The 22,932-nt window shown below is 37.5% G+C and overlaps 1 protein-coding gene across 1 annotated transcript in view; it reads left to right on the top strand.

The window, feature by feature from the left end:
- LOC123565511 (intermembrane lipid transfer protein VPS13B-like) overlaps positions 1-22,932 on the top strand; it is a 76,593-nt gene that overhangs the window by 21,741 nt on the left and 31,920 nt on the right. Inside the window, exons 13-26 of the mRNA XM_053549368.1 lie at positions 5,337-5,515; positions 5,956-6,084; positions 6,631-6,798; positions 7,127-7,303; positions 10,438-10,622; positions 11,297-11,519; positions 13,805-14,028; positions 14,945-15,296; positions 15,733-15,853; positions 17,495-18,101; positions 18,720-18,888; positions 20,628-20,733; positions 21,247-21,361; positions 22,183-22,882. Coding sequence (XP_053405343.1) covers positions 5,337-5,515; positions 5,956-6,084; positions 6,631-6,798; positions 7,127-7,303; positions 10,438-10,622; positions 11,297-11,519; positions 13,805-14,028; positions 14,945-15,296; positions 15,733-15,853; positions 17,495-18,101; positions 18,720-18,888; positions 20,628-20,733; positions 21,247-21,361; positions 22,183-22,882 — 3,455 coding nt within the window. The remainder of the gene's footprint in view (positions 1-5,336; positions 5,516-5,955; positions 6,085-6,630; positions 6,799-7,126; positions 7,304-10,437; positions 10,623-11,296; positions 11,520-13,804; positions 14,029-14,944; positions 15,297-15,732; positions 15,854-17,494; positions 18,102-18,719; positions 18,889-20,627; positions 20,734-21,246; positions 21,362-22,182; positions 22,883-22,932) is intronic.

Here is a 22,932-nt window from a genome sequence, read left to right as displayed (position 1 = left end):
AGTTGTGACAGGTCTGCCAAGATTACTTCTACTCCAGAATTTTATTATGCTTCCGTCAGACTCATCATGTTAGCTCAATAACTGTAGTTTGGGTTGCGGTATTGAAATGAAGCGAAGCCTATAGGTTGCTTATAGTAAGACAAATGTTGGGGTTGTATATGGGGCCACATTGGTCAAGGTTATTGTACCCCCCGACAACAAAGTTGTAAGGGGGGATATACTGGTTTCAGGTTGTCTGTCTGTCTGTCCGTCTGTCTGTCTGTCCGTAGACGCAATCTTGTGCGCTCCATCTCTCCTTATCCCCTTGACAGAATTTAATGAAACTTCAAACAAGTGATCAGTACCAACAGTAGTTGTGCATGGGGCATGTTAGGTTCTTTTAGAAAAAAAAATTGCAGAGTTATGGGACTTTGTTAGCTCGACTATTCGAAGAATAGTCTAGCTATTCTACTCACCCTGGCGTCGGCGTCGGCGTCGGCGTCACACCTTGGTTAAGTTTTTGCATGCAAGTACATACAGCTATCATTTAAAGGCATATAGCTTTGAAACTTATTTATTCTTTTTCTAGGTCAATTACCAACCTCACTGGGTCAAGTTCCATAACTCTAACATGTATTTTGAGCAAATTATGCCCCCTTTTGGACTTAGAAAATTCTGGTTAAAGTTTTACATGCAAGTTACTATCTCCAAAACTAATGCAGATATTGAATTGAAACTTCACATGTGTCTTCGGGGTTATAAAACTAGTTGATAGCACCAAGTCCCATAACTCTGACCTTCATTTTGGCCAAATTATGCCCCCTTTTGGACTTAGAAAATTCTGGTTAAAGTTTTGCGTGCAAGTACATACAGCTATTACTAAAAGGCATATAGATTTGAAACTTATTTTTTCTTTTTCTAGATCAATTACCTACCTCACTGGGTCAAGTCCCATAACTCTGGCATGTATTTTGGCCAAATTATGCCCCCTTTTGGACTTAGAAAATTCTGGTTAAAGTTTTGCGTGCAAGTACATACAGCTATTACTAAAAGGCATATAGATTTGGAACTTATTTTTTCTTTTTCTAGATCAATTACCTACCTCACTGGGTCAAGTCCCATAACTCTGGCATGTATTTTGGCCAAATTATGCCCCCTTTTGGACTTAGAAAATTCTGGTTAAAGTTTTGCGTGCAAGTAAATACAGCTATTACTAAAAGGCATATAGATTTGGAACTTATTTATTCTTTTTCTAGATCAATTACCTACCTCACTGGGTCAAGTTCCATAACTCTTAACATGTATTTTGAGCAAATTATGCCCCCTTTTGGACTTAGAAAATTCTGGTTAAAGTTTTACATGCAAGTTACTATCCCCAAAACTAATGCAGATATTGAATTGAAACTTAACATGTTTCTTCGGGGTTATAAAACTAGTTGATAGCATCAAGTCCCATAACTCTGATATGTCCCCTTTTGAACTTAAAACTCTTTTGATATTTAACATTTTGGGTAATAATTTCCAGCTTCTGTGACAATATTTCGAATAGTCGAGCTTGGCTGTCTTATGGACAGCTCTTGTTTTTTTGTTACTATACTATATACATAGACACAATCTTGTGTGCACCATCTCTCCTTATCCCCTTGACACAATTTAATGACACTTCACACAAGTGATCAGTACCAACAGTAGTTGTGCATGGGGCATGTTAGTTTCTTTTAGAAAAAAAATTTGCAGAGTTATGGGACTTTGTTTTTTTGTTACTATACTATATACATAGACACAATCTTGTGCGCACCATCTCTCCTGATCCCCTTGACACAATTTAATGAAACTTCACACAAGTGATCAGTAACAACAGTAGTTGTGCATGGGGCATGTTAGGTTCTTTCAGAAAAAAAATTTGCAGAGTTATGGGACTTTGTTTTTTTTGTTACTATACTATATACATAGACACAATCTTGTGCGCACCATCTCTCTTGATCCCCTTGACACAATTTAATGAAACTTCACACAAGTGATCAGTATCAACAGTAGTTGTGCATGGGGCATGTTAGGTTCTTTCAGTGACAAAAATTGCACAGTTATTGGACTTTGTTTCTTGTTAACATACTATGTACATACAGTCTGCATATGCAATCTTGTGCATGCCTAATCTACCAAACCCTTACACACAATTTAATGAAACTTCACACAAGTGATCAGTACCAACCCTAGTTGTGCATGGTGCATGTTACATTCTTTTAGATAAATATTCTGCATAGTTATGGGACTTTGTTTTTTGTTACTTTACTGTATACATACAGTCTATATACATACAGTCCACGTAATTATGCAATCTTGTGTGTGTCAAATTGCAATGTACTGTCTCAGTGCATGCAGGGGGTACATTCATCACCTTTAGTGATAGCTCTAGTTGGTACTAAAACTAGCAAAAAATGATGTCCATTTAATAACATTAGTATGGATTGATATATATATATGAAACTTAGCCTATGGGTAGTTGTTCAGAAAAAAAAAAAAAAAATATTTTTGTCAGAAAACACTGGCACTATTTCAAAATAATTTCACAGATATTTTCATTTTCCTTGCATAACTGTCTACCAAAACTGGTCAGGCAAATGGTGTATCTCAGGTGAGCATTCTAGGGCCGTTGAGGCACTCATGTTGTACAAAGGACAATATCCTTTTCAATGAAAAAAAAATCAAAGAGAGTAAAAAAACATTTATACCTACCCAGTCTGTGAACTCGTGAAACTACAGTTATTATGCCCCCCTTTGAAAAAGGAGGGGTATATTGTTTTGCAGATGTCGGTCGGTAGGTCGGTCGGTCGGAATGTAGACCTATCCGTTTCCGGATGATAACTCAAGAACGCTTGGGCCTAGGATCATGAAAGTTGATAGGGAGGTTGGTCATCACCTGCAGATGACCCCTATTGATTTTGAGGTCTGTATGTCAAAGGTCAAGGTCACAGTGACCCTGAATAGTAAAACGGTTTCCGGATGATAACTCAAGAACGCTTGGGCCTAGGATCATGAAAGTTGATAGGGAGGTTGGTAATGACCAGCAGATGACCCCTATTGATTTTAAGGTCAGTATGTTAAAGGTCAAGGTCACAGTGACCCTGAACAGTAAAACGGTTTCCAGATGATAACTCAAGAACACTTGGGCCTAGGATCATGAAAGTTGATAGGGAGGTTGGTAATGACCAGCAGATGACCCCTATTGATTTTGAGGTCAGTATGTTAAAGGTCAAGGTCACAGTGACCCTGAACAGTAAAACAGTTTCCGGATGATAACTCAAGAACGCTTAGGCCTAGGGTCACGAAAGTTGATAGGGAGGTTGGTCATGACCAGCAGGTGACCCCTATTGATTTTGAGGTCAGTATGTCAAAGGTCAAGGTCACAGTGACCCTGAACAGTAAAACAGTTTTCGGATGATAACTCAAGAACGCTTAGGCCTAGGGACACGAAAGTTGATAGGGAGGTTGGTCATGACCAGCAGGTGACCCCTATTGATTTTGAGGTCATTATGTCAAAGACCAAGGTCACAGTGACCAGGAACAGTAAAATGGTTTCCAGGCAATAACTCAAGAACGCTTGGGCTTAGTGTCAGGAAAATTGATAGTTAGGTTGGCCATGACCAGCAGATGACCCCTTTTGATTTTGAGGTCATTAGGTCAAAGGTCAAGGTCACATTGGCCAGGAACAGTTAAATGGTTTCTGATCTTCTTGTCCAAAACCATAGGGCCTAGGGCTTTGATATTTGGTATGTAGCAAAATCTAGTGGTCCTCTACCAAGATTGTTCAGATTATTTCCCTGGGGTCAAATATGGCCCCACCCCTAGGGTCACATGGTTTATATAGACTTATATAGGAAAAAAATTTGAAAAACCTCTTGTCCAAAACCACAGGACCTAGGGCTTTGATATTTTGTATATGACATCATCTAGTGATCCTCTACTAAGATTATTCAAATTATTCCCCTAGGGTCAAATATGGCTCCGCCCTGGGGGTCACATGGTTTACATATACTTATATAGGGAAAAACTTTGAAAATCTTCTTGTCCAAACCGCAAAGTCTGTGGCTTTGGTATTTTGTAATGTAGCATCATTTAGTGGTTCTCTACCAACTTTGTTCAAGTTATCTCTCTCGGGTCAAATATGGCCCTGCCTCAGAGGTCAAATGGTTCATATAGACTTATATAGGGAAAAACTTAGAATCTTCATGTCCATAACTTACATAATTCAAATTTGGACCACATGTATAGTTTAGAGTGGCAAGATGAACCTTGACATGAGTTGACCTTGATCTTGACCTAGTGACCTACTTTCACATTTCTGTACCTACAGCCTTCAAATTTGGACCACATGCGTAGGTTTGTGTACTGAAAAAAACTTTGACCTTGTTATTGACCTAGTGACCTACTTTCACATTTTTGAAGGTACAGGTTTCAAATTTGGACCACATGCATAGTTTTTTGTTCCAAAATAAAATTTGACCTTGATTTTGACCTAGTGACCTAGTTTCACATTTCTCAAGCTACAGCCTTCAAATTTGAACCACAAGCGTACTTTTGTGTACTGAAATGAACTTTGATCTTGAGATTGACCTAGTGACCTACTTTCACATTTCTGAAGGTACAGGCTTCAAATTTTGACCACTTGCATAGTTTTGTGTTCCGAAATAAAATTTGACCTTGATTTTGACCTAGTGACCTACTTTCACATTTCTCAAGCTACAGCCTTCAAATTTGAACCACATGCATAGTTTTGTGTGCCGAAATGAACTTTGATCTTAAGATTGACCTAGTGACCTATTTTCACAATTTTGAAGGTACAGACTTCAAATTTGGACTGTGTGCATATTTTTGTGTTCTGAATTGAAATTTTACATTGATTTTTATCTATTACCTAATTTCACATTTCTCAAGCTACAGCCTCAAAATTTGAAGCACATGCATAGTTCTGTTTACCGAAATGAACTTTACCTTGAAATTGATCTAGTGACCTGCTTTCACATTTCTCAAGCCACCGCTTTCAAATTTGGACCACATACACATTGTTTTGTACCTAAATGAAATTTGACTTTGATTTTGACCTTGAGCTAGTCTTGAAATTTGGAACATTCAAAAATGGCTCAGTGGATGGCGCCAAGATCAATCTGTAATCTCTTGTTAGGTTAATAGGTTAAAGGTCAAGGTCAGATTAAACCAGAATGGTAGTACTTTTGTTTACAGTAAGCATATAATTTCTGTTCCTTGTGCAATTACTAAATGCATCAAGGGGGGCATTTCGTGTTCGATGAGCTCTTGTTAGCAGTTGTAGCCCTATCACTGTATCTGTTTTACTGTAGGACAAATTCTTACCTGCCAAAATTGGAGAAGGTGTATGAGCTACCCCAGATAACTCTAAGTTTGTCAAAGCCGTCTCTGCATGTTGTCTTGGCTATTGTGTCATCATGGAAACAGAATAACCCAAAACCAGCTGACATTCTGGCTAACTCTTTACTAGATGATGTATTTCCCTCACATGGTATGTATTACTTTGTACACATTCCTTTTTTTGTGAGACCCCGCTTTCCTGAAACATCTCTTAATTACCAGATACACAATATTTATATAGTAAGATATATTTAAAGTCAACAATTAAGTTCTGTAAATATTGAAAGTGCTGTCCAGATAAAGATGATGTCTTATATTATTTTGTTGAGAAATATTTTCAGAAAATTATACTGCATCGGTGCATGGAAAAACTCGGCCATAAAAATCATGCTTTAGGTCATATACAAAATTTCAAGTCGGTACACTGTTTGATGCTTGATACAATCTCACAATAAATAAAGAAGGAAATTAAAACTATTTAATAATCAGTAATTAAGGGATAACATGTCTAATGCCGGTAAAGAAGGAAATGTGTAAATGAGTATAAAAATTAGGTTTACTGTCCTGTATTGCCTGTTTGTTTTGAGACAGATAGTGGATCAAAGCATGCTGTGATAGAAGTGACATTGTCTGGATTTGAGATGAAGACATGTAGGAATGATATGGTGACAGCGTGCTCGGCAACAGTCTCTTCTCTACACACACTTCTCTATAGATATGGTACGTTCATTTGTTTAATACATTCTTTGTTATTTGAAACAGTACATTAGGAAAGTTATACCTTACCCTGCTAAATTTCTAAGATAGACTGGTCCATCATTCAATTTCTGCTAGATTATGTTAAAAGTTTAAATACTTAATATACTGTTAGAAAGTAGTAATAATTCTTTATTTGCATCTTTGAAGAAGAGGATTTATATTGTATTAGAAGGTATGATAAATAGAGCATTAGGCTAGAGCCTCGACTTTTATATTTTCCTTGACTCACTTATTTATTATAATAAATTTAGATTTATACGGCAGTAACCTAATATTCTCTATGTACCAGTTACCTTCGACAGGCTAACATGTCAGTTATAACAAATAGAACGACTTTGAATATCAGTTTGTGAATAGTACACAGAATGTAATGAAAGTTTAGAACAACTGAATGATTTATTCGTAATTGTTGTCCCTCAGATCTAAAAAAATTGCACCAAGTTTGCACAATGTGCAGTAATCTAGGTCACAGTTTAGTTGAAACGTTTGTCTATTTTATATCCGCAGATGGACAGAAGAAGAGTATTACACCAATATTTTCATGTCCGTGTAACACAGATGGTATGCATACAACCGATTGGTTGATTAGAGAGAACTCTTCCAAGTTGGAGGAAGTTAAAAATGACTGCCTGGTGTTTACTTACCAGTTACCTCAGAAATATGATCAAGTTCAAGGTGTGATTCATGAAGAATTTGAACATTGAAACTTTGACTGCTTGTATTTTGATATTTTGTGTAATGTTGCTTTAAAACTATTTAATTGAACCTTCATAAATCTTCAGCACAAATATCTTTTCACTTTTTGTTCAGTTTTTAGCTAGGTAGAAAGAGTTAATTGCATTCAGCAAGAAAGCATTCTGTTAAAAGAAAAATACTTGTTTTATATAAACAATATTTTCAGTTTTTATCAAATTTATTGACCTGTAGTACACCATGTTTTAGATATCAAGGCCTGTTTATTCAATAAATTTATATGGATCATTACTTTCCAATTGTATTACAGCTCCAGCTATGGTGTTAGTGAATGTTGAGGGTATAGCTGTAAGCTTGAGCCCAGTCCTTCAGACTTGGTTCACCTATAAGCCGGTAACCAGAATAGTACAGTCCAGGGAACCGAAAATAGAACTAGATTTAGAACTAGCCAAGATGGCATCTCCACTACAGACAAACCTTTCACAAGGTAGGTGCATCTCATTGATGCCAGCCTTGCATATCCTTAGAAAGAGGGGCCTGCATGCCTGGATAGTTAATGTTGTTGGATTCCCATCATTTACCTACACCTGTGGGTTTGAAATATCACTTTAGATGTAGAATTCTTCCATGTGAAGAAGCAATTTAGCTGGCTTAAGGAAGGTTGATGCTTGTGCTCGCATGCTGTTTCAGTAAGGTGTGAACATGCAGGTCCTGGAGAGAGGTATGAACCTGCTAGAAGAGAGGTATGAACATGCAGAGAGAGGTATAAACCTGCTGGAAGAGAGGTATAAACATGCAAAGAGAGGTATTAATCTGCTGGAAGAGAGGTATGAACATGCAGAGAGAGATATGAACCTGGTATGAACCTGCTGAAAGGGTGGTATGAACATGCAGAGAGAAGTATGAACATGCAAGAGAGAGGTATGAACCTGCTAGAAGAGAGGTATGAACCTACTTAAATTGAGGTATGAACCTGCTGGAAGTGAGGTATGAACATGCAGAAAGAGGTATGAACCTGCTTGAAGAGAGATATGAACCTGCTTGAAGAGAGGTATGAACCTGCTGGAAGTGAGGTATGAACATGCAGAAAGAGGTATGAACATGCTAGAAGAGAGGTATGAACCTTTTTGAAGAGAGGTACCTGCTAGAAATGAGGTATGACCATGCAGAGAGAAGTATGAACATGCAAGAGAGAGGTGTGAACATGCAGGAGAGACATATGAACCTGCTCGAAGAGAGGTATGAACATGCAGAGAGAGGTATGAACCTGCTGGAAGAGAGGTATGAACATGCAGCAGAGAGAAGTATGAACATGCAATAGAGAGGTATGAACATGCAGAGAGAGGTATGAACATACAAGAGAGAGGTATGAACATGCAGAGAGAGGAATGAACCTGCTGGAAGTGAGGTATGAACCTACTAGAAGAGAGGTATGAACCTACTTGAAGTGAAGTATGAACATGCAGAGAGACGTATGAACATGCAAGAAAGAGGTATGAACCTGCTAGAAGAGAGGTATGAACCTACTTGAATCGAGGTATGAACCTGCTTGAAGTGAGGTATGAACATGCAGAGAGACGTATGAACATGCAAGAAAGAGAGGTATGAACCTACTTGAATTGAGGTATGAACCTGCTGGAAGTGAGGTATGAACATACAGAGAGAAGTATGAACATGCAGAGAGAAGTATGAACATGCATGTGAGAGGTATGAACCTGCTAGAAGAGAGGTATGAACCTGCTGGAAGAGAGGTATGAACATGCAGAGAGAAGTATGAACATGCAAGAGAGAGGTATGAACCTGCTAGAAGAGAGGTATGAACCTACTTGAATTGAGGTATGAACCTGCTGAAAGTGAGGTATGAACATGCAGAGAGAAGTATGAACATGCAAGAGAGAGGTATGAACCTGCTAGAAGAGAGGTATGAACCTACTTGAAGAGAGATATGAACCTGCTGGAAGTGAGGTATGAACATGCAGAGAGAGGTATAAACCTGCTAGAAGAGAGGTATGAACCTGCTAGAATAGAGGTATGAACATGCAGAGAGAAGTATAAACATGCAAGAGAGAGGTATGAACATGCAGAGAGAGGTATGAATCTTCTGGAAGAGAGGTGTGAACGTGCAGAGAGAGGTATGAATCTGCTGGAAGTGAGGCATGAACATGCAGAGAGAAGTATAAACATGCAAGAGAGAGGTATGAACATGCAGAGAGAGGTATGAACCTGCTAGAAGTGAGGTATGAACATGCAGAGAGAGATATGAACATGCAAGAGAGAGGTATGAACCTGCTGGAAGTGAGATGTGAACATGCAGAGAAAGGTATGAACATGCAGAGAGAGGTATGAATCTGCTGGAAGTGAGGCATGAACATGCAGAGAGGAGTATGAACCTGCTAGAAGTGAGAAATGAACCTGCTTGAAGAGGGGTATAACCTGCTGGAAGTGAGGTATGAACATGCAGAGAGAGGTATGAACATGCAAGAGAGAGGTCTGAACCTGCTAGAAGAGAGGTATGAACCTGCTTGAACAGAGATATGTACCTGCTGGAAATGAGGTATGAACATGTAGAGAGAAGTATAAACATGCAAGAGAGAGGTATGAACATGCAGGAGAGACGTATGAACCTGCTAGAAGAGAGGTATGAACATGCAGAGAGAGGGTATGGACCTGCTAGAAGAGAGATATGAACCTGCATTAAGAGGGGTATGAAGCTGCTGGAAATGAGGTATGAACATGCAAGAGAGAGGTCTGAACCTGCTAGAAGAGAGGTATAAACATGCAAGAGAGAGGTATGAACCTACTTTAAGAGAGGTATGTACCTGCTGGAAATGAGGTATGAACATGCAGAGAGAAGTATGAACATGCAAGAGAGAGGTGTGAACATGCAGGAGAGACGTATGAACCTGCTAGAAGAGAGGTATGAACATGCAGAGAGAGGTATGAACCTGCTGGAAGAGAGGTATGAACATGCAGAGAGAAGTATGAACATGCAAGAGAGAGGTATGAACATGCAGAGAGAGGTATGAACCTGCTGGAAGTGAGGTGTGAACATGCAATAAGAGGTATGAATATGCAAGAGAGAGGTATGAACATGCAGAGAGAGGTATGAACCTGCTGGAAGTGAGGCATGAACATGCAGAGAGAAGTATTCGTGCAGATGGGAATATCCAACTTGAGGGTAACAGCTACCCAAGAGTCAAGTTTTTCCATCTGCTTCTAGACATAGATCCTTTTTTCTTGCCTAGCATATTCTACAAATTGTAATTTGAGAATTACTTGAAGGTCAAACTTCTTTATACTAGACCACTGTTCCAGTACTAAGCTAATCTTAGAAAAATATCAGAGTTAAAAGTTTTCTCAGATTTGAGTTGAGATTTTGTCTTGAGAAAATTGGAAGCTGGTCACGTCTTTTAAACAGACTTACTTGGAATGCAATAGTTTTGCCAACCTAATTTTCTTTATCCTCTTTATCAATGAAAAGTGCAGCCAGATGGTGTCTCAAACTCATGCAGGCAAAATACTGTCCTGATGCTGTACCAACTGAGCTAGACTACTTCCTCATTTTCTCATAAAAATATGAATAAACTGAGTCTGTAATGTGTACTTATTTATTTGTTACAGTATCTGTACCCTCCAGTGGATCAAAAAGACAGACTTTGAGCCTCACAAGGAGTCCTACAACTGGGCAGCAGTCAACAGTGCCAACTGGGAATCAGGATCTCAAGCCTGCCAGTAACAAAGACCAATCTGGTATTGGAGAAAAGCTTGCAAGCATATTTCCATTGATCAGAGTCCTTCAGGTGCAGGTAATAACCACAAACAAAAATGTTTTTGTTTATATTCTACAGTATTGGTGGATGTTTGTGGTACAATTTTTTAATCAGTTGCATTTAAACTTCATACAAGTGATAATCATGAAACGGAGATACATGTTTGACAATTTTAGAGTTAATTTTAGCATTTCTAAGTTATAAAGTTTCTTTGGATTGCCTGCCTTCTCCGCTCAGGAGAGAAAGTGCAGATCTAAGGATCAAGGTCATGGGTTTGATCTGAGGACGAGGCATATTATTATATTCTTTCTTTATCTTGACACAGAAGTTTATAATCCCACCAAACTTTGTTTAGGTGGAGGGCTATATAGGAATCACTTTGTCCTGTCTGCCCCTGTGTTGTCCCATTTTATTATGTGCATTTTTGGGAACCAGTACAGATTTCAAGTTGAAATATATAATATATTTGTAGCATGATAAGACTTTTATTTTGACAAAATTGTCTGCCTGCTTTAGTGGGAAAATTTTAGTACCAAAACTGACATTTCTTTTGATATTTCTGAAACCCTTACCGGTAGATGGATTTGATTGAAATTTCACTCAAACATTTGAGATCATAATGTAAGTTTACACACTAAGTTCTATAATTCTGCCAGTTATTTTGACAAAATGTTTCTCCTATTCAGCTTATTATTTCTTTGTAATTTCAGGTAGAGATGAAGAAAGTGTGCATTTTCTTGCCTAAACATCACATAGAACTGAATGAGCAAAGTACCAATATAGTTGGAAATTTTCAGTCCATGGCAAGGTCAAGGTCACTGTGTGACACACTTGTCGTTTGCTTACCACGTGTTGTAATTCAGAGTGCAGCAATTAAACCCTTGTCATCTATACCAGAAATACCCATTACCAGTGTTGAAGGATCTTTAGTCGGTAATATAATATTCTTGAAAATTTGAATATGAAATTATTCTTAATTTCTTTGGCAAAAAATTTCTTGGTGATATGAGTATGTAGATTTTAGAGTTTTAGGAATATGAATTTTGTTCATTTTTATGTATTGACCCTACCATGAAATCCACAAAAATTAGTCTGCCATTAAAAGTAATGATTTCCAGTTTGTGAATAAGGTCACAAGTATTTATAGACTCTGTTCATCAATATCTTAAACATGTAGCCTCTGCTTGTTATCTAAATCAGAACTTGCAGGAGAGAACTACCCATTATCAATATGTATAAAACATCAGTTTATAATTATGTCTCCCCCAGGAGACGTATTGTTTTTGCCCTGTCCGTCCGTACGTCACACTTAATTTCCGAGCAATAACTGGAGAACCATTTGACCTAGAACCTTCAAACTTCATAGGGTTGTAGGGCTGCTGGAGTAGACGACCCCTATTGTTTTTGGGGTCACTCCATCAAAGGTCAAGGTCACAGGGGCCTGAACATTGAAAACCATTTCCAATCAATAACTAGAGAACCACTTGACCCAGAATGTTGAAACTTCATAGGGTGATTGGTCATGAAGAGTAGATGACCCCTATCGATTTTGGGGTCACTCCGTCAAAGATCAAGGTCACAGGGGCCTGAACATTGAAAACCATTTCCGATCAATAACTAGAGAACCACTTGACCCAGAATGCTGAAACTTCATAGGATGATTGGTCATGAACAGTAAACGACCCCTATTGATTTTGGGGTCACTCCATCAAAGGTCAAGGTCACAGGGGCCTGAACATTGAAAACCATTTCCAATCAATAACTAGAGAACCACCTGACCCAGAATGTTGAAACTTGATAGGATGATTGGTCATAAAGAGTAGATGACCCCTATTGTTTTTGGGATTACTTCGTCAAAGGTCAAGGTCACAGGGGCCTGAACATTGAAAACCATTTCTGATCAATAACTAGATGATTGTACATGCAAAGTAGATGACCCCTATCGATTTTGGGGTCACTCCATTAACGGTCAAGGTCACAGGGGCCTGAACATATAAAACCATTTCCGGTCAGTTACTTGAGAACCATTTGACCCAGAATGTTGAAACTTAATAGGATGATTGGTCATAAAGAGTAGATGACCCCTAACGATTTTGGGGTCACTCTGTGAAAGGTCAAGGTCACAGGGGCCCGAACATCGAAAACCATTTCCGGTCAGTAACTTAAGAACCACTTGACCGAGAATGATGAACTTCGTAGGATGATTGGTCATGCAGAGTAGATGAACCCTGACGATTTTAGGGTCACTCTGTTAAAGGTCAAGGCCACAAGGGCCTGAACATGGAAAACCATTTCCAATCAATAACTTGAGAACCTTTTGACCCAGAATGTTGAAACTTCATAGGATGATTGTTCATGCAGAGTTAATGACCCTTATTGTTTTTGGGGTCACTCTGTTAAAGGTCAAGGTCACAGGGGCCTGAACATTGATAACCAGTTCCGATCAATAACTTGAGAACCACTTGACCCAGAATGTTGGAACTTCATAGGATGATTGAACATGCAGAGTAGATGACCCCTATTGATTTTGGGGTCAGTCTAATAAAGGTCAAGGTCACAGTGGCCTGTTCATGTAAAATCATTTTTTGGAAATAACTTGAGAACCACTTGACCTACAATGTTAAAACTTAATAGGATGATTGGACATGCAGAGTAGATGACCCCTATTTATTTTGAGGTCACTTGATCAAAGGTCAAGGTCACAGGAGCCTGAACAGTGACTTGAGAACCACTAGGCCACTAGTGTTGAAATTTAGCGGGATGACTGGACATGCCAAGTAGATGATCCCTATTGCAGCCAACCATCAGTGTCTCTTTGAGTTTCGCTCCTGACCCCTATTGACTTCATGCCTATAGGACTTTGCATTGGGGGAGACATGCGCTTTTTTATAAAAGCATTTTCTAGTTATAATTGTTTGACTACAAATATTGAATGCCTCAGTTTATTACTATATGACATACTTGTCGTCTACTTGCTATAAGCAGATTTCTCAAAAACTACAAAGCCAAATGCTTTCTTACTTCACAAATGACTTCTATATCATGAGATGACCTCATGTGATAAGTTACATAACTCTAGCTTACATTTTTGCAACATTATGCCCCTTTTTTAACTTAGAAAATTTTGTATGTAAACTAATATTGAGTGGAAGAGCTTCAAATAATTGAGTGCGCTGTCATTAGACAGGGCTTGTTGTATATTTTGCTTGTTTTTTTAGGTGATAAAATACCATGGAATGTTAGTCTACAGAATTGCTGTGTGTACACAATCCATACCTCACCATCTTTAAGAGCTCTCCACTTGATGAAACCTGCTACAGTCTCCTGTACTGTTGGTGTAAGCTACAAGTATACCCCACCCACTTCAGATACAATATCAGCCCTGGGATTGTGTCTGCATACAGACATGCGATCAGTGACAATGTCAACTTCAATGGAACAGGTAATGTAACCTACAGTCTTTTAAATATTCTTTGATTTTTATGCCCATCAAAATTTTTAGTGGGTCACTTAAATTTGCCCTTGTCCATATGTCTGCCCATCCATCCAGTCATTGAACCATCTGAATTTATGTCGTGCATATCTCAAAATTTATTTGGCCCCGAATCATAACACATCACAGGATTAATATTCAGCATGTAAAGTTTTGCACCAGGTGTTTTAATTTGGATTTCACACAGTCAGATCTGAGCTATTTTGCCCATGACCTAGTGAAGATATGCATACAGTGGCAGAAGTTTAAGTATAAATGTCTTACAGACAGGCATCTGGTTTAAGTGACATTTAACTGAAAAAATGAACAGGTATTTCAGTTTAAACCAACAATTTACATAAGTTTTACAGAAAATGTTCACAACTTAACTAACAATGTTTTGTTTTGTTTTTACTCAGAAGGGGCCTTGATCCATAATTTTAAGGGAAATTATTCCTAGATCTAGATTTAATGTGCAAACAGGAACAAAAATCCAGATGCTATGTCAATTTTAATGGAAATCAGCATGATTTTATTGAAATTTTCGGAAGGGAAGAGGCATATAAACTATCCCTATTATAGGAGAAAAAGAGTCATGAGCCTAATGGCTGCTCCCTGGATTCCTGACCAGGACCTGCAACATAGTAGTAGATTTAATGTTCTTCAGGACAAGTGGAAACATATTTATTCTCAGCCTTTGATTCAAGTGGGGAAGTTGTTATTGGTGTTTTTTTTTTTGCAGGGAAAAAGATTAAGCTTTGACAAAGGATCTTGGAACATTTACTCTTAACCGGTAATTGTAAAAATATCTAAAGTTATGTTCAAAATATTGTTTTATCTAAAGAAAATTGAGATATAATGAGTTGTTGTTATTGTTGTTTAACAGGTGAAAGTTCTGACTGATATTGCAAGCAACACTCTTGTAACTTGCAAGCAAGCCATCAACTGTGTCAGTGAGATCACCAAATGTTTGACTTCTGAAGACAAAACCTCAAAATCCACATCTGAACCGTTACATTATCAAAACCAGGGGCCATCTGCTCCAACTGCCAGTGCTGGTTCAGTCAGTCAGAGTGATCTTCCTTACACCCAAACATCAGGAGATATTACCTCCCTTGATACCCCCAGTAGAGAGTTGGAGATTCTGGAGACTGGTGGGGAAGGAGTAAAATTGTCACTATGGCTACAGTGGACTTTGCCGAAATGTGAAATGAGGCTATATTTGAAAGGGAAACACGGTATTTTGTTAAGTTCATTAAAGTTTTAAAAGTTTATAGCTATACATTCCAATACATTGTAATTTTAAGGCATAAAAAGTGCATCTACAGGTGAGTGCAAATATAAACAGTAATGGTGAAACATTAAATTTCATTGGCATTAAATCTCATTGTTTTGGCAAAATCTAAACTGTCTTGGCAGCATGAATTTGTGGATTTCAAGTTTTAAAGATAAAATAAATAGAAAATTTGCTTCTTTGTCTGTATTTAATTTTATGGTTTGATGCACAAGCGGACATGTAAGAGATCTTATATTCTTTATGGGAAGTAAAACTCTGCTCACTTCACCACTGGATTTATTATGCAGAGTTCTTGTAGTTGAGGTTGCAAAATGGATTTGTAGTTTCTTAAGAAAGATAAAAGGTTAAAGCTAGATAGCATTTTACCCTTCTTACAGGTGAAACAAAGATTGATGCACTTCTAGAAGATATCACTGTGTCAGTTGATGTACAGGATGTGTATTCCAAACTGAAGCTCAATATGGGAGGAGCCACGGTATCTCACTTTCAGAGACAAAGGTACAATGTATAGTTTACTGAACTAGTTACCGAGCTTGTTCTAGCTACATTATGTTGTTACTTGTATTTTAAAATGGCTGCCAGAGTTTAGTTAATACTAATTGTACCCCCCGACAACAAAGTTGTAAGGGGGGATATACTGGTTTCAGGTTGTCTGTCCGTCTGGCCGTCAGTCCGTCTGTCCGTAGACGCAATCTTGTGCGCACCATCTCTCCTTATCCCCTTGACAGAATTTTATGAAACTTCACACAAGTGATCAGTACCAACAGTAGTTGTGCATGGGACATGTTAGGTTCTTTCAGAAAATGTTTTTTCAGAGTTATGGGACTTTGTTTTTTTGTTACTATACTATATACATAGACACAATCTAGTGCGCACCATCTCTCCTCATCCCCTTGACACAATTTAATGAAACTTCACACAAGTGATCAGTACCAACAGTAGTTGTGCATGGGGCATGTTAGGTTCTTTTAGAAAAAAAATTTGCAGAGTTATGGGACTTTGATTTTTTGTTACTATACTACATACATAGACACAATCTTGTGTGCACCATCTCTCCTCATCCCCTTGACACAATTTAATGAAACTTCACACAAGTGATCAGTGACAACAGTAGTTGTGCATGGGGCATGTTAGGTTCTTTCAGAAAATGTTTTTTCAGAGTTATGGGACTTTGTTTTTTTGTTACTATACTATATACATAGACACAATCTTGTGCGCACCATCTCTCCTCATCCCCTTGACACAATTTAATGAAACTTCACACAAGTGATCAGTAACAACAGTAGTTGTGCATGGAGCATGTTAGGTTCTTTCAGCGACAAAAATTGCAGAGTTATGGGACTTTGTTTCTTATTAACATACTATGTACATACAGTCTGCATATGCAATCTTGTGCGTGCCTAATCTACCAAACCCTTACACACAATTTAATGAAACTTCACACAAGTGATCAGTACCAATCCTAGTTGTGCATGGTGCATGTTACATTCTTTTAGATAAATATTCTGCATAGTTATGGGACTTTGTTTTTTGTTACTATATTGTATACATACAGTCTATATACATACAGTCCACATAATTATGCAATCTTGTGTGCGTCAAATTGCAATGTACTGAGTCAGTGCATGCGGGGGGTACAATCATCACCTTTAGTGATAGCTCTAGTTCATTTTAGCTTGATTGTGATGAAAGTGTCAAGCTTATTTGAACCACTTGGGAGTCCACTTCTTGGAAAACCCACTACTGGTGTCATTTGAGATGGCATAGACGTAACCCCAGTGGGGCTTGAACCCACAACCCCCAGTTTTGAGCGGCTGACACCTTAACCACTAAGTCACTACTCCCAGTGTTTTTATGGGTATATAAAAGAAAATTTTGAAAAGGAGGGTTCTGGTATAAACATACTGATGTATTAATTTTTGCAACTTCCCCCTGTAAACTATAGAAAGCAATGATCGGAATGGAATAAAACGTTGAAATGCTTTTGAAATTCTGAAGAAAAAAAAGATAATATGCACTGTGACAGAACTTGAAACATTCTGGAAAATGCTTTGCAAAAACTTGCTGAGTTTTGTGATAAACAATGATAATTAGTCATAATGAAATACATTTCACTGAATGTTTTACTATTTATTTCAGTGGAGAAGCTGAGTGGCAGAAAGGTGTACAGGAAGGTAATCTGATGAGTTGCCATGGCAACCTGACAAATGATACTCACATTGTGTCGTCACGACTTTGGTCTGGGGATCACGGCTCTTCGTCACTTACTGTCTTCCATGGCAGCCAACCACAAAGGGAGATGACTCATGTTTTCTTTTCACTAACATTTACAAGAGCTTTGAGGAAAAATGTCCGGAAGAGGTTACAAAAATTGAACATTGATATTCCTAATGTTGAAATGATGAGCGGAGGAGATATTACAAATCAGTTCTATTTCAATAAATATGTGAGTGAAGTATGTCTAAATATAGCACCATGTGACTTTATCCTGTGCATGGAACCAATTTCAGTTATGCTGAACAGTTTGAGTCACCTGGAAACACCCAAAACACCAAAATCCGGCAAAACACCAGCTCCATTTCAAGACTCTACTGTTCCTGTGCCATTTCTTAACACTAGTAACCTCCCCTTGTTGTATGCAGACGTATCAAATGTGAGAATTTTTGTACCAGGGGAGGCAACTGAGAGCAGTCAGAAGGGAGATAAGATTACAACCACAATAGAGAATGATATGTTTCTTTTTCAAGTAAGTTGTTAGCAGTTTAAAGTTAGATAATTTCCCAAATATGTCTTACTGATATTTTGCACATAAAGAAAAATACATTTCAACTTTTGGATGGGCCTATTTACTTATGTTTTGACTAAAGAATTATATTATTCTTATATGACTTCAATAATGGTACAGTTTTACTCATTTTTTAAGGCCTTGTCTTTTATTGCATTTGTCACCGATATTTTGGTAATGGGATTATCTTTGTTGTACACAACGTGTATAATCCAGTACTTGTCACTGAATTGTTAATAGTGTGATCATCATACTTTCTTTTTTGTTGTAAATAATATAATTATGAAGATGCTCAGGAAGATTGGGTTTTACCTGATTGCTTTGCCTCTTAAAGAAAGTCTTTATTTCTGCTTCTTCTTCTTCTTTTCTTCTTCTTCTTCTTCCCCTTCTTTTTCTTCTTTTTCTTATTATTATCATAGTAAAAGGTATTTACATTAAATTCAAATGATTCATAAACTTGATTATATTTCTTTTTCAAATTTTTAGTTCTTTTAATTCCTTGTTTAATTATTTCTGTAATGAAATTTGAAATGTAACTTCACTCTATAATGATTATTTCAAACATGCATTTTACTTCAGATTCAGTCTGTGAAAATAACACCACATGCAGATAACCCTCTGCCAAGGTATGCTGTTGACAAGGAACTGTATCAGAGAGCTGTGCATTTAGGGATTACATCAGAATCTGGTGCTGCTTTGTCTGATAAACAGTTCCAGATTGACGTGAAGGGACTCAGTTTTACATCAGGTATTTTTAAGATTGAAACGATCTTGACTAGTGAGCTTTGTTTCAAGATTTTAGAGTCTTGCTGTACATCTTTTTATTAGCTCGACTATTCAAAGAATAGTCTAGCTATTCTACTCACCCTGGCGTCGGCGTCGGCGTCACACCTTGGTTAAGTTTTTGCATGCAAGTACATACAGCTATCATTTAAAGGCCTATAGCTTTGAATCTTATTTATTCTTTTTCTAGGTCAATTACCAACCTCACTGGGTCAAGTTCCATAACTCTAACATGTATTTTGAGCAAATTATGCCCCTTTTTGGACTTAGAAAATTCTGGTTAAAGTTTTACATGCAAGTTACTATCTCCAAAACTAATGCAGATATTGAATTGAAACTTCACATGTGTCTTTGGGGTTATAAAACTAGTTGATAGCACCAAGTCCCATAACTCTGACCTTCATTTTGGCCAAATTATGCCCCCTTTTGGACTTAGAAAATTCTGGTTAAAGTTTTGCATGCAAGTACATACAGCTATTACTAAAAGGCATATAGATTTGAAACTTATTTTTTCTTTTTCTAGATCAATTACCTACCTCACTGGGTCAAGTCCCATAACTCTGACATGTATTTTGGGCAAATTATGCCCCCTTTTGGACTTAGAAATTCTGGTTAAAGTTTTGCGTGCAAGTACATACAGCTATTACTTAAAGGCATATATATTTGAAACTTAATTTTTCTTTTTCTAGATCAATTACCTACCTCACTGGGTCAAGTCCCATAACTCTGACATGTATTTTGGGCAAATTATGCCCCCTTTTGGACTTAGAAATTCTGGTTAAAGTTTTGCGTGCAAGTACATACAGCTATTACTAAAAGGCATATATATTTGAAACTTATTTTTTCTTTTTCTAGATCAATTACCTACCTCACTGGGTCAAGTCCCATAACTCTGACATGTATTTTGGGCAAATTATCCCCCCTTTTGGACTTAGAAAATCCTGGTTAAAGTTTTGTGTGCAAGTACATACAGCTATTACCAAAAGGCATATAGCTTTGAAACTTATTTATTCTTTTTCTAGGCCAATCACCAAGCTCACTGGGTCAAGTTCCATAACTCTAACTTGTATTTTGAGCAAATTATGCCCCCTTTTGGACTTAGAAAATTCTGGTTAAAGTTTTACATGCAAGTTACTATCTCCAAAACTAATGCAGATTATGGAATTGAAACTTAACATGTTTCTTCGGGGTTATAAAACTAGTTGATAGCATCAAGTCCCATAACTCTGATATGCATTTTGGTCAAATTATGTCCCCTTTCGAACTTAAAACTCTTTTGATATTTAACATTTTGGGTAATAATTTCCTGCTTCTGTGACAATATTTTGAATAGTCGAGCTTGGCTGTCTTACGGACAGCTCTTGTTTTTCCTTTAATTTAAACCTGAACATTGAAAACTATTTCTGCTCAGTAACTTGAGAACCACTTGACCCAGAACCTTCAAACTTGATAGCATGACTGGGCCTATGAAGTTAATGACCTATTGTTTTGGAGATAAGTAAGTCAAGTGTCAAAGATAAATCTTACCGGCACCAGAGAGTATATTAGCAGAATGCAGCATCACACTGCACATAATGCAAACCAAACTTGCCTAGTCATTACAGTCCAAGTCTTCTGAAGAAGTTCACAACTGCTGAACGAAACCTGATAGGGAAGATGTCTTACCAACAAGAGAGCATGTCCTCATGGCTTTACTTCTTTCAGGGTGTTGGTCAGATTTCTTGAAACACTGTGATAGGAAGCATGCCAGCTCTGTGGTCAAACCAGTTACTCAGATACCAGCTGTGGAATGGAATTCACTTAATATCAGGTAAGGTTTTTGATATTTCTTGATTTAATCTGGCTTTATACAGTGTGAAGATAGCTTCAGTTTTATTTAACCTACTGGGAATGATTTGCTATGTTTAAATTTCACCTTTATGTTAAAAAGCTGACTCAAAGTAGAGTGGCAGACTTTGAATCTAATAGGCTTCTCTTTCTGATAGACGTTTCTATATGACAGGTTGAATAAAGACTTTCAGAGGAAGCAGAACTTTTTTGCAGAGAAATGTGTTTGTAAGGATTTAAGATTAACTCACTTGCCATGTTATATAACAGATAGTGGATTTGTTTCACTGTAAGTTGAAAGTATCAATATCCAGGTATTTCTGATTTTATACACCCCAAGGGAGCTCCGTATTATGTTATGATGCCAGTGTCCAACAATATTTTTGCTATTTCTGCTGATGAAATACCACTTTTGATAGATCGCGCTATGTCATTTGCTAGTAAATTTTTCATGCAGAAATATTTCCTAGACTTCATAATTTTATTAATATTTTAGAGAAGAGCATGAAGATGTTCAGTTATTCCCCTTGCTGTCACCATGTGATCTGAAACTTGTGCTGGCTCCAGCACTTGTTAACTACACACCTGGGCTGGAAAGCACTGAACTCAAGGTAGGTAACTCTGGAATATACCCCGAACTCAAGGTCAGTAACTCTGGAATATACACAAAACTCAAGGAAGGTAACTCTGGAATATATACTGAACTCAAGGTCAGTAACTCTGGAATATATACAAAACTCAAGGAAGGTAACTCTGGAATATATACTGAACTCAAGCTCAGTAACTCTAGAATATGCATTTTATCTTTCATTGAACCAAAATTTTAACTTTGGTATATGAAATCCTTTGAACTTGTCACTGATAACCTTGGATCCAGGTATATGAATACCTTTGACCTTTGTATATGATAGCCTTTGACCATGATATATGATAAGTTTTTTACCCAGGTATGTGAGAACCTTTGACCTTGAAATATGATAAACTTTGGCCCAGGTGTATGATAACTTTTGACCTTGGTATTAGTTAACCTTGGACCCAGGTATATTATAACCTTTGACCTTGGTATATGATATATAAAATAACACATGTTGAACTTATTTTATGTTGTTTTCAAACACACATCCAATTCAGCAGAGTTTAAAGGTAAGGAACGTTTGAAGATAACTTACTTTGGTTTTCTGAATTATTTACCAACCTTACATGTTCCTTACATGCAACTTATGCCTGGCTTGTAAGTGACTTATAAATTGCATAAAATTTAGTTTATGCCAGCTGAATGTATAAATCTTTTATGAGTTGGTCTGTGTCCTCCTTTTCTCAAACATATAAGCCATTAGAATAAAACATTAAGATGAATAATATGAATTGTTAGCTCTACATGTTAAATACAAGTTTTATATAATGTTTTTATACAATGAATGTTTCTTTTAAGGCAAGATTGGTTTGTGGATATGGATTAGAGTTCAATGTTGTGAGTGACCTTGACCTTCATATAAGCACCAATCAGATTCATCTCATGCACAGGAAGGTCACAGAGACCTTGAGAACTTTGAAATCCAGCGTAGAAAAGCGTGACGAAAACATGGAGGAGAGCAGCTCTGTACAAGACAGTGGCATAGGCAGTGATGCGTCAGCAGCCACGGTTCAAAGGTCAACTGTTAAACCTGATGTCAGAGGTCAAGGTCAGAGTAAGACAAATACCAATATGGCCTTGACACCAGTTGACCTACTTTTGACCGCAGGAAGGATTTCCTGCACATTATATACACATAAGAATACTGAGACTGAAACAAAACAAGAAACAGGGAAATATCATAGCAGTAAGAAAAAGAAGAAGAGTACTAAACAGGACTTGGAATGGAGGGTTGATGGGGGATTTCATGATGATACAGATGCTTCACAGTATGAACATATGAGTTATGAGGATCCTTATCTGATGCAAATGTATCAGATGAACTCGAGCCAGGAGGTTAAAGTTATCCCTGCCGGTACAACATGTCTCGAACCATTTCTGTTCTTTTACATCTCACAGCCTCATACAGTCCTGTCGTGTCAGCTGGATCACCAGAAATTTGAAATGTCTTGTTATGATATTCTGGTTAAAGGAACACATGAGAAAACACTGATTCCAGGTAAAGAAATTCATTAAAATTGAAAAACACAAAGGCTATTTATAACAGAA

The sequence above is a fragment of the Mercenaria mercenaria genome, chromosome 8 (genome assembly GCF_021730395.1).
Source record: "Mercenaria mercenaria strain notata chromosome 8, MADL_Memer_1, whole genome shotgun sequence".
Taxonomy (NCBI): domain Eukaryota; kingdom Metazoa; phylum Mollusca; class Bivalvia; order Venerida; family Veneridae; genus Mercenaria; species Mercenaria mercenaria.
Note: the sequence above shows the minus strand (reverse complement) of the source record. Positions and strands in the feature narration are given on the sequence as shown.